Consider the following 13,102-nt stretch of genomic DNA (forward strand, 5'->3'; position numbering starts at 1 on the left):
AACCGTAGAATGAATATTATTTTTTAAAGTGTTAAGTATAACAATTATAATTTTATGACATAAATCAAAATATGTGCAAAAATTATAAACAAAACACGTGAAATTAACATCAATTATTCAAAAACTCAAGAGTACAACATAAAAATGTTTAAAATCAATATAATCAATAAAATAATAAACTGAATTTAAATAAATCTGTTACAGTTATATTTTTCACTTTATATACAGTCTTATGTACATACATGTATGTATATATACATATGTAATTCATTTTTTTTACAAAACTTCAGTGGTACAATTGTAAGATCTCTACAAGATAGGCTCTAAATACAAGCGAACATACGTATATAAAATCAACAAATTAAAAGAAAATAAAATTTATCAAAAATTCCAAGAAAAAGAAAATTATAAAATAAAATTAACAAAAACGAAGTGTTAAATTGGAAAAAGTGCAATTATTGTCAATACAAAAGGTTAAAAAAAAATCAGTTTAAAAGCTAGAAATTAAATAAATTAAAAAAAAAAAGTAAATTGTTAAACAAATAAAGAAAAATTACGTTAAGTACCAAAATTTAATTTATTTACACAAAATATAAAATGAAATAAAATTCAACGAAAAAAAAATTGTCAATTTAAAAAAAAAATTATTAATTCTTTTCATGTATAAATTTTTGATATACAAGTATAAATATGTGTTAGTGTTTGTGTGATGAAAACATATTAATATTTAAAATATGGTTAATTAATCGTGATTCATATGTTAAAAAAAAAAATTATAAAATTAACAAAATAAATTAAATTATATAAAATGAAAAAATAATAAACGTAATAGAATTTATAAGATTAAATAAAATTTTAAATATTTATAGTGAAATAAAATTTAGCAAAAAATTGGAAAATAAATATTTTTTCGACGTTATATAACATTGGGTGAATACCATTTACCTTTTAAATATAGAAACTTAGTCATTTATCGGTCTAATTTGTAAAATTTTATACATAGATATTATTGGTATAACAGTTATATAGGTTTAATATTAATATTTACTTATACTTTTTAATATAAATTTAAAAATAAAATTAAAAACAAGTCTACTTTTGCAATTTATTGCAGACAATAATTGAGAAGCTTAGGAAAATAATCATTTTTGTGAACAGAGGTCGTGAACCACTAGTATATTATACAGGCCCGAAATTAGTGAAAATAAAAAAAATCTTTTGATATGCCACAAATTTCGTATGTTGCCATTTCGAGGGACTTCGAGAGACCGAATTTCAAACGAATCTTGAACCAAAAATTTGTTATGTTCTGCAAGATTTGTTTAAAAATATGCCACCTTATATTCCTTTTGTAACCTTTTAAGCACCTCTTTGACTATATGCTACATGTTTATATTTTCCTCAATTTTCTTTAGACGCTTCCTTAATGTAGAATTTTAGACCTTAGTATTATTGTACAAATATTAGTTTATCTATAACAATACTTACTAAAGTTTCCTATACAGCCGGCATAATCCAGAAAAGAGTCTTAAATCTAATAAAAAATTTCTCTAAAACTGAAATATGTAACGGTGAAATTAAGTAGTTATAGACTTCATTCCATACGAACAAGTCAATGTCATTTTGAAAATAGACCCTGCAAGCTTTTCGCATTTATTCAAACAAAATAAAATGCGTTCATGAACGCATAAATTTCAACCAACCACATTGCATTAAATAAGGGAGATTGTGTTATGGTATCAAATTTCGTATCGTAACGCAAATAAACAATTTTAAGTGAGATGTTGAACTGTGTATGCATTGTTGCATTTTAATTTCGGATTGATCAACTGTTGAAATATGTCAGTTGATTATTTTTTAAAATATTGAATAGATTAACTTAAAATGCTATAAACAACCCTACCGTATTGATAAATCGAGATGCGTACTAATCTCGTTAATATTCAATGTTTCGATATGTCTCTTAAAAACCTTGGTTTACAATTACACTTTTCAAATAAGCTAAGAAATTAATCCAAAGGCTTTAATTTTACTTTAATTATGTCAATACTGAAATATTAACCTTAATGAATAATGTACAGACTTAATAGTTAAACTGACCACAAATTGCTATGGAATGTCAAAAATCCCACAGTAATTTTATTGTTAATGTTTCAGTTTTAATTTAAAGTTCTTACTTTTTTTTAAATATATAAGCAACTAGAGTAAAGCGAAAGAAAGAAATGTAGCTGAAATTTATAAAATACTTACAATATTTTGTAGATAGTAAAGTAAGACTAGCAGAAAACGAAATTCAGAGTTAAGATTGCATGTGTTTTCATGAAGGTTTAATAATTTCAATTTTCAGTTGAGGATCACCTAAGAAAATTTGGAAATTTACGATATTTATGTCGAATTTGCTATTTAAATTTCCAGATATTGTGTAATCCGTATAATGTTACGCAAACTTGCTTGAATCAATTATGTAATAAACTAATTTGCATTAATTTTTTAGTATAAATTAACAATAATTTTACTCAGAACATAAATAAAACAAATTTACAAAGCCATATATCGTGCATAATTTTATACGAAGCAAAAATATTTGAATGTGTGCCTTAATAAACAAACCTGTAAATAATAATAGCACTTTCAATTGCATAAGCAATAGTTTTTTAAAAATATAATTTCTGATTAGTTAAATTTTTACTAAAAATAACTTTAATTTTGCAATAACAATAATATTAATAAAGAGTTTAATAAAAAATAATGCTAAAAAAAGTTTTGCAAATTTCTTAATTTCTTATTTAAATTTTTTTATGGATTTCAGTAAATCTATACATTTCTGATTGCTAAACTTAGAATGCAAGTTATTAATTACTGAACAACTTTTACAATTTAATAATTTCATTTTATTTTTATTGCATTTTATTATTATTGCAATGATTAGCTAATTTTGTTATGTCAAATTAAATTTGAATAAATGGAATGGGAAAACGAATAGGGCATACCTACGTACCTACATATGTTTATGTAGTTGTTCAATTAATACTTTTCTGTAAAAATTTTAGTTTTTGCCAAATATGCAACAAAGTAGTTATGTAATTTCGAAATTCTATTTCTTATATTTATGCAAAATTTTAGTACATTTTTAAAGAATTGTTTGTTTTTTATAGCAAAAATTTTAGTTTTTTACTCTTACAATAACATTTAACCAATACATACATACATGAATGTATATTATGAATTAGCAAAACTCATACAAATATACATATATACATATTTGCTTAAATGAAAACGAAATTTACGAAATGAATAATTTTAAATTTTTTAAATTCAGAACTGAATGCAATATAGTTCACGTACCAAATAATAACTAATGATGTAGTACTAGACGTAATCAGTATTAGCTTAAGTCAAAGTGACTAAGGCTTTGAAATGATCTCAAATTCCACTCGTTCAGATTTTAATAAGAATTATTTTCCGTAAGAATATAAATAACGAGTTAAAAATTAAATTCTTAACAATTAAGTAATGAATATACTTATATAGCTATTTTTACAATGCCGAATTTGTAATAATTTATTGGAATATATTTTTATGTATATTTATCGAAATTTCCGTTAGTATAGAACTCACTAGGCTTAATTAAAAGATGGCTGCCTATTAGTAAAAAAATGGCCCCCTGTATTAGAAATTGTATATTATACCGATATTTTTGATATACTCGTATGTATAATTCTATGGAAATAAATAAATTAATAAAACACGTACATATATGTATGTTCATATGTATGTACATTAAAAAGGTGATGCCATTCGAATACGAATATTTAATTATAGAAAAATATTTAAAAAAAAAAAAAACAAATATCTATAACATGTATATATGTATGTATGTATACATATATGCCTGCTTGTATATAAATTCTTGTTTATTTATACATATATATATGTATGTATATGTAATATAAAATTAAAAATTTATATACGAAAATTTAAATTTGTTTCTTTTTACTAGTGTGTTGGTGTATTGTTGTGATTTTTAAAGCGCATTTAATTTATCACTGACCTTGATAACGAATTTTTAGTTAATAATTCACATGAACATATGTAAACATATATACATATGTGTACACACACTCATAAAAAATTTGTTTTCGTGGTTTCAATACCGCTTTTATTTTACTTTTTTTCAGTGAGTAAAATATTATAGTTTACCAGTTTCTCGAGTATTCATATATTTGTTTATATTTTCTTTACTTTGTAATTGAGTGTAATATAACAAAATTGTTATCAGAAAATTTCTATAATTTGTAAATAAACAAAAAAAAAAACATTTTATTGGTTCTGTTTCTGCTCTTGGTTAATTAATTTGTTGTAAAAACTTTTTTTTACATTATTACTTATAAGTGGTGATAATCAATCTGTGATAGGTTAAAATTAATTTATTTACTAATTTAATTGATAATAATAATTATAATTTAAAAAAAATAGAAAATAATTATAAAAGTATTTTTTAATTATTCTTAATTCTACTTATTTGTAAATTTTAATGCGATTTCATGAATCTTATCAAAAAAAAGTAAGAACTAGCAAATTACTATCATAATTATTTTATTTATTGATCAATTATTGTACTATCATACTTAAATATTTCTTTGTACAGAGTGTAAAATTCAAAAACAAAAAAAATCGGGAATTAAAACTATTAATTTGAAGTTTTTACTAATTAGTTTTACTTAGAGTTAGTATTTGACTTTCCGTTCTGTGTAATTATTTAAAATTATCTTGCAGCTAAGTTTTTGGTTTGCATATTATAATACCAGACAATTAGTTAAGAAAAAGCATTAATTATCCCCGATTAAGACATTATTTAAGGTTAATGTTCATTGGTTCGTCTCACGTACACAAAAGTAATGCGCGCGCATATATTTTCTATACTTTCTTACCGCAACTTTTTTCTATCTCTTAAAAAAGAAGGTTTTTGATCAATATCATTTTATAGTTCAAACAATTGAAATGAAATTTCATTTAAAATTTTTGAAATGGAATAAAATAATACAAAAAAAGAATAAGTTCAGCACTTTCAGGCGAAGTGATAAACGTGAGTGACACGAGAAAGTGAGTGCCATTATGTATCTTTAAAAGAAGATCGTCTTAATGCGACATACCAATGAACTCATCTTTAGATCATTACATATAATGCAATCATAAAATTCCAAAGCAAAAAATCATCATTATTAAAACTAGAATAGAAATGTAACAGTGCAGTGTTAAAACAGATTAGAATGTATTAATAATAAAGCTAAATAGGTATTTAGTAATGTTTGGGGTTTATTACGAAAAATTGTAAATGAAGCCCGCATATAGTAAATATTGAATTTCCTTAAAGTATATGTGTATATACATATAAATATATATATATTTTGCTAGATTAGATTCTCGATTAATATTTGTTTTTAAAAATTAATAGTACTTAAGCCAATATAAATGAATTTTATTTTACAGTACAAATTTTATATCACAAAAAATAGTTTCTATATATATACAACAGACTTTGCATTTAAAATTAAAATACATACATATATTTTCCTAAAACAAAAAATTAATTGTAAAAAAATAATTCTAAAAAACTTAAATTTATATAAATATCAAAAAAAAAAAAAATACTTCAAAAACTATTCAAATAGAAAAAAATTTATACATAAAACAAAAAAAGAAAAAAAAATACTAAAAGGTTTCAAAAATAGTAACAAAGTGGACTCAATTTTAATTTTTTTTTGTAAAAATATGGTAGTGTTAAATAACTTAAAACATAGTGTGAATTCGTATATATATATATTGCTTAAAATACACAAAAATTAAAAAATATTTTTTATGTAAAATTAATTATTCTGGTCTGGTTTTCTCAAGACTGATAATGTGAAAGAAAGTAGTTAATAATTAAAATAATAATGTAATAATTAAAAAAATCAATTAGAATTGATTGGGAAGTGTTAAATTAAAAAAAACTTCCTTCACTCGCTTTAAAATAAAATAAGAAAAAAGTGTTTCAGCAAAAAAGAAAAAAAAATTGCATATTTGAAAAGAATGGAAAATTATTCTCTATTGTTTTTGTATCAATTTTTATATGAAATTGTAAGAAGAACTAATAAAATAACTTTATTTTAATATTTAAAAGAAAAATAAGTGAGAAATTATTAGAAATAGAAAATTAAAAACCAAAATTTTTAAAAACAAATGAGTAATTTATCAACATCAAGTTTTTATCATAGTGTTGATAACAACAGCACATTAATATCCGATGAAGAAAATAAAGTTGAACCTCATGATGACGAAAATGATGATGATGATGATGTTGATGCTGACGATGATGACATGAGGGGTAATAGAAATGATTTACCATCTATATCATCATCAAATGAATTAGTAGATTTTAATACGGGTCCATTAAATCCTAATTGTGTTACAACTGTAGCAAACACAAATCATATAAATGATGATAGTTGTATAAAAAATTATCAAGAAATCGGTTCAATTGTAAAATCATCATCATCAATTCAAGAAAAACATCATCAGCAACAACAACAACGGCAACAAAAACAACATAGAAAACAGCAACAATATCATCAACGTAATTTACAAAGGGATCAAAAACTACAACAACAACAACAACATTATCTATCACAACCGACAACTTCATTTTCACAACAAATGTACAAAACATCATCAGATGTAGGAGGTTTAAATTTCTCTTCTTCCAATTCTTCTTACAACAATAATAATAATTCAATGCAATCGTACTCATCACATCCAAATTATAATAAAAGTCAAACGTACAAACAACAGCAACAGCAACAACAAAATTATCAATCTAATCAGAATTATTCAAATATGATTAATCCTATTAATGCTTTGCAACATCAACAGCATTTTGAACCTCCACCACATCGATATTATCAAGAACCAATATTTCGCCCACCACCAACATCAGCATATTATCAAAATTATTTTGCTCCACCATCAAGACAAACTTATGATTATGCTTCAATATATGGTCATCCACCTCGGTCATTTGGACCACCCGGGAATCCTATGTATTGGTATTCTCAACAACATCATCATCATCAGGGCAATTACGGTCCACCACCACCACCACCACATTTTTCACAAGTTCCTCCTCATTCTACTGTTTCTCATTCTCATCAACTACATCATTCGCAACATTCTCAATATTTAGCACAAACTGTAGGAGGTAATATGGGTCCAACGTTTGGAAATCCTCAACATAATGAACAAATGATGAATGTTTTGCAGTTCTCCAACAGGTATTGGTTAATATTAAGATATAAGTATAATAAAATATTCTAAATATTTTATGTTTTATTTAAGTTCTCGTTGTCATACCCTTTTAAACAGACTAAATAATAATTAACACCAGCATACCTAAAACATTTATGTATTCTATTTGAAAAAGTGCTTTATAATTCAAAAGTGGCTTCAACTAAATGTTTGCCAAGAAGTTTTGATTTACTCAAATAGGTTGCTTGCTTCTAATTTTAGGCGTAGAAATATTTCATTACTAGATGTCTGATATGACATAATTGCATCCTGTAACCATAAAATATTTTTTTTAATTCTATTATCTTTAATCAAACTAATACTTTAATATTGAAATATTCTTGGTACGATATAATATATTTTTTTTCAGTAATATGTCAACAACAATTTTTTTCAAAATAAAATTTCGAATAAACATCTAATTAGAACAATGACTAATGAAATATTTTATTTTCGGTGTTAGGTATTCTTTTGCGGTTACAAGGCCCACGCAAAATTTTATATTGCTAATAGGGACGAAATAGCATGAAAAAGAAAAACAAAGATATAAAAAGAGATTTTAAAAGTTATACCACTGTGGCGATTCTAAGGACCACATGATCTATTTTGAAATTAGTCGCATGTTTGTTATATTTGGAAAATTAAATAAATCTATTTTATTTTGACGAGTTTCCGTGTCAAGATCCACATTGTCATAATATGTATGTGATTTGATTATACAAGTTTAATCCTTGCTCACAATGCGTTACGTTCTTAGTTAAATATGAGTTCTTAGTTGAATGTAAACATTTGGTTTACAGTCAAAACCTTTGTAACTACTCCAAGGAGTCGTCCGCTTTCTAGCAATTTGTTTGTTATGGGTATATTCTTGTTCAGTGTACAATTCTTCATTGAACTAGACATGCTTATCGGATAAAACTATGCGATAAAATTGAACAAGGAATTCGGGTAGCCAATTTTAAATATTTGAAGTTGCAAGTGAAATAAAACTGCGCCCGAATGAAATTTGTAGTCGGATGTTCAATTATAGCTTAGATATGTATGTATATACTTGAAGTTTTAGTGAGTTAAACAGTTCGATTAACTGCCATATAAAAGAAAACAAATTTATATTTCAAAAACAGTGACCTATATGAAATTGAACGAGAAGGTGTCAAGTTATAGCTTATAAGCACCAAAATAATATTGATTACCTCGAATACTATTTTCTGATTTTATTACCTATTGCAATGATGTAGGTTCATAGAATATAATGCAGTCAGTTAAGATCGACTGGAACGATAAAATTAAAAATTGTTAACACGCAAAGTTAAAGTAACAACAAGTATATTAAACTAATCTGTGTCCAAGCAAGCAAAACTAACTTAATTAATTAGCACATATATTTTATATGTGGCCCATGGTCTGCGTTCTTTTTGAAATGTATTTGCTTTTCTGTGTTTCTTGTTTTATGACCTTGAACTGAAAATCGCAATCACTTAAGCTTGGTTAAGACTTGAAGTAAAACAAATTAGATATATCTTTATTAAGTTCCCGTATTTATTGCACAATAATATGATAGGAAATTTAAAATTAATTTGATTTACAACAAATGTGTGCCAATTTGTTTGGTACCTATAGTATAATCATTTAGCCCAAATAAAAAATAATTAATATATTATTGTTAAAAAATAAATCTTGATATTGAAGAAAAAAGAGAGAATTCTGTTCTAATTGACTACTTTTTCTTGTAAAAAGTCTATTGGGTATTGAACGAACATACCTTTTGGATATTGAATAGTAAAAGAAGGGTTTTCCAAATAAAAGCAGTAAGCTATCGGTAAACACATCTAGTAAGCAGCCGTTCTCGTACCTATTATACTAAACTCATATTTCAATATTGTCCGAATTTAAAATCGTATTAGTAAATTGGCTATTAATAAAAAAATTTTTCCAAAGGTGTTTTTGTTTGCAAACAATTAAATTACAAAATGTGGTGAAGAAAAACAAAAAATACAAAAACCACACGGTAACAAAGTATCATAATGGTCAAAGTGTAATATGGAAAACAACAAAAGAAAACAAAAAAAAAAAGAAATTTAAATAAAAATAAGACAAACTACTTGTTTTTGTTGTTGTTTTTGACTGATTATTAAAATGTTTTTAAGGTCCATTGAACTAAACTTTCATGAAATATTTATCAAAGTATGTACTGTTGTTATTATGTTGTAGAGATAATGACTTGAGTATTTGTTTGTTGTTTAACATGCGCCGGTCAGTGTGATGTATCGAATCGAAATTAAATTTGCAAGTTGCAACCGCATTCTATTTTAAATTTGGATTTTTATAAATATGAATGTTAATTTACTGAAGTGTAACCATAGGAACTGGTTTTATGGCAGATAAGCATTTTATATTAAATTTACTGGTTTTTAATAAGCATTTTAAGTTTAAATATATGTATTTATGTGTAGTATACGGAGGAAAAATTTGAAGAGCTTCAAATAGGAACAGTCAAATCAAAATTTATATAAAATAAAAAAAAATCATAAAAATAAAAAAATTTTCATGAAATCACACAACACTTACGACTCTAGCCTTTAGATAGGGCGTTTGCAAATTAAACACTTTAAACGTGGATTCAGTATTTAGGAAATCGCCATTTTCTAAAGTTATTAAATTACACTTCTGTTATTGGAAGTTAATAGGAAGTTATGCTTACTATTAATTCTTAATACTAATTTTTACTCACCCGCGACCAACTTTTGAGAAGAATTATATTTGAGAATAATTTCTTATATTTTATCATATCTAAGGAAATAATTGAGGAAATTTTGTGAAATTTAATATTTTAGATCTGTAATTTTATATATTTTCGTTAAATTAGACAATGGCCGGTTATGTGTTGGCTGGATCTGTTTTTTCTTCCTTTTTTCTCATTCTTCTATGGCCCTCTCTTTGCTTCTTTTTTGTACTCGTTTTCAACGTATGCAATTATATCTGTGTTGTAAATCACTGTTTTGTCTGGTAACTACCAGTGTGTAAATTATAAACAATTATGAAGGAAAGTTAAGTGTCTCACAATTTGCAGATATGTGAATGTCGATAAAAAATTAATTTTGTTGAAACAGAATTTCTTTCTACAATCAACCGTTTTCTAGTTATTATTTCTCAATTCTTAGTGTCATTTAGAAGAAAGTACAAGCACTCCTTTGCCTTAATTCAAATAACTAGCAATAGCTGTTCAGTTTTTTTTCTAGCAAAATTTTTCTTTATAATATATCTTTTTTTTTTTATCTGTTCCTAAGTATATGCAATTTTATATGAAAATAAGATTAAGTGTTTCAATAACGGTGTTTTTGTCAATTTGTCAAATTATATATGTACAATGTAAATTGTAAATGTTACTGTTTAACTTAAGGTGTTAAAGAAAAATATGTTGTATTACAAAACTATGCATTTGATCCCCCTATCTATTTGACTTTTTTGCAAAGCAAATATCAGGCAAATGTGCAAATAGCATAAGTGTTTGTAAAATAGTTGTTAGATTGATGAAAAATTAAATCAATTGAATAATTGCATTGAAAAAACTATAAGTAAGCGCTTTATTAAGCCATATAAAGATATTGTATTAGAAAAAACTTTCCGCTAGTTGAATTGAAAAATCCTTGGAAAGCGAATAAAATATTACTTACATAGTGATTTCAGAATTTTTTATGAGTGTTACATAAAAAAGAAATAAATGTGAAATAAATATTTCACATTTATTATTTTTTTATTTTTAATAACATTAAAATATTCGGTTTTATTATTTCCTTGTAATATCATGTACATATGATAAGCAGTGTAATTCAATTTAAAATAATCCTTAAAACTGATAATTGAGAAAAATTCGATTATTTAATAATCCGCTGCGTTCTGGAATCCGAATAAAATGTATTCGATTTTGGTTTACATTCCATTCAATTTGAAATTTGATGTCCTGTATTTCACTCGATTAGTCGACCTTCAGCTGACTAAATTCTTTTTCTGAAAACCAAATTCACAAAAATTTTATGAATTAAATATTTTATGTTAATTTGAAAAAAAAAATTTACAAAATAATGGTACTAGTAATTCTCTATTTATTGGACGATATTTCCAGAAGGCAAAATCAGAAATTAAGAACTAGCAGAAAATTTTTTGGCGATAAAACAATTTTATTGAATGTTTCTGAATCTAATAATAATTTTTGTTTACTGAAATTATTTCTTTTAATAGCTTCAGAGAGAAACCAACAGCAATATTCTTGTTGTTGTCCATGAATTGCAACAGAATACTTTCTTGTTTGCTATTGTTATGATGTCCCCTAAAACAAAAACATGAATTGGTTAGATGCTATTAATTAATGCTTTAAAAGAAATCAAATTTAAATTGTTGCTTACACTTTTAAAAGCTCACTCGAATTCGACTACTACTCAAAAATGAATTCATTGAATTGTAAACGAACATTTTTGACTCTTTTCGATTTTCAGAACATCAAATTTAATTTTTCAAGTTCCATTTTCACAAATTGTGATTTTCAGACCACCGCGGAATATGTTCGTTATGGCAATATTGTAAAATATCATGAAAATTATTTACATAAAGATAAAAAATCAAAATACATACATACATATACATAAAATCTATGTTTTTAAATTTGACATTTTCTCTTTTCAAATCAAATTCCTTAAATAATAAATTCATAAGTTGTATTTTTGCAATTTTGTTTTTTTCATTCATTAAATTTAATGTTTCTAATTTTGTGTTCAGCTTTATTATTTCTATTCAATTTTTTTTTTAATAAATTCTAGAAAAAAAGAAAAAAAATTTTAAGCGTTTTTTAAGATTCTTTTTCAAAAATAATGACTGTACGTTTTATTACATTTTTGTAGTTATTGATCAAACTTAAAATTAGCTTATAAAATTCCTTATTTTAGAAAAAATATTTCTCTATTTTAATAAAAATTTTGTTAAAACAAAAACATTTTGTCTAGATATTATAAAAATATTTTAGTCTTTAAATTTATTTTAAAATTAAAGATTTCATTATTTTCAAAACAAAAAATATTTTTAATAAAATGAGAAAAATTAATGAATAATTTTGTTTTGTCTTGGAACATTCGTAGTAATATCTAAGCTTGACTTATAAATTCTAGGTTTCAATTAAATTTTGCATAGCTAAAGGAAAAATCACATTAAATTGAAAAATAAAATTAAACTGGCACTAAAAGTAAATAGTAAACTTACAAATTTTTTTTTCAATACATTAAATTTTTATATATTTATGTACGTAGATTATGGTATATACTCGTATTGTGTATATATTACGTACGCCGTGATGTATGCAATTTTTTTAAAAATTAATATTTATAATTTAAAGTGAAAATTCAAATAGCTACGTATATGGGAAGATGTATAGGAGGATATGTATAGGAGAAGGGAAATATTGGGCGGAACTGTGATCTTTTAAGTTACTAAAATTAATAATATTCATTTTCTGCTATATTTTCCCATAACCTAAAAAAAAACCGTGAAATATTTTTTGACAAATACGTCAGAAGTATGTAAATGTTTTAAGATATTATTAAAAGACAAACAAATTACCTATATAACTATCAGTAAAGAAAAATTTTTCAAAAATTAAATAAAAAAAAAGTCAATTTTAAGGTCATTCTCGTCTGTTGACTATAAAATTTCTAAACATAAACAAATTATTGGCTCGATGATTTCATTAATAAAAAAAACATCGTAATATTTTAATATGTACAATTGTATA

The 13,102-nt window shown here is 24.4% G+C and overlaps 1 protein-coding gene across 5 annotated transcripts in view; it reads left to right on the plus strand.

Annotated features, from left to right (window-relative positions):
- LOC129613868 (homeobox protein 13-like) overlaps positions 1 to 13,102 on the plus strand; it is a 69,222-nt gene that overhangs the window by 33,273 nt on the left and 22,847 nt on the right. The window contains exon 2 of one of the 5 annotated variants that reach the window (XM_055528163.1): positions 5,491 to 7,310. The exons of the other annotated variants lie outside the window; for them this stretch is intronic. Within the exon in view, the coding sequence (XP_055384138.1) occupies positions 6,223 to 7,310 (1,088 nt within the window). The 5' untranslated portion in view covers positions 5,491 to 6,222. The remainder of the gene's footprint in view (positions 1 to 5,490; positions 7,311 to 13,102) is intronic. 5 annotated transcript variants of the gene reach the window in all.

This window comes from Condylostylus longicornis, unplaced genomic scaffold (assembly GCF_029603195.1).
Source record: "Condylostylus longicornis isolate FDR11 unplaced genomic scaffold, ASM2960319v2 ptg000092l, whole genome shotgun sequence".
In the NCBI taxonomy this organism is placed as follows: Eukaryota; Metazoa; Arthropoda; class Insecta; order Diptera; family Dolichopodidae; genus Condylostylus; species Condylostylus longicornis.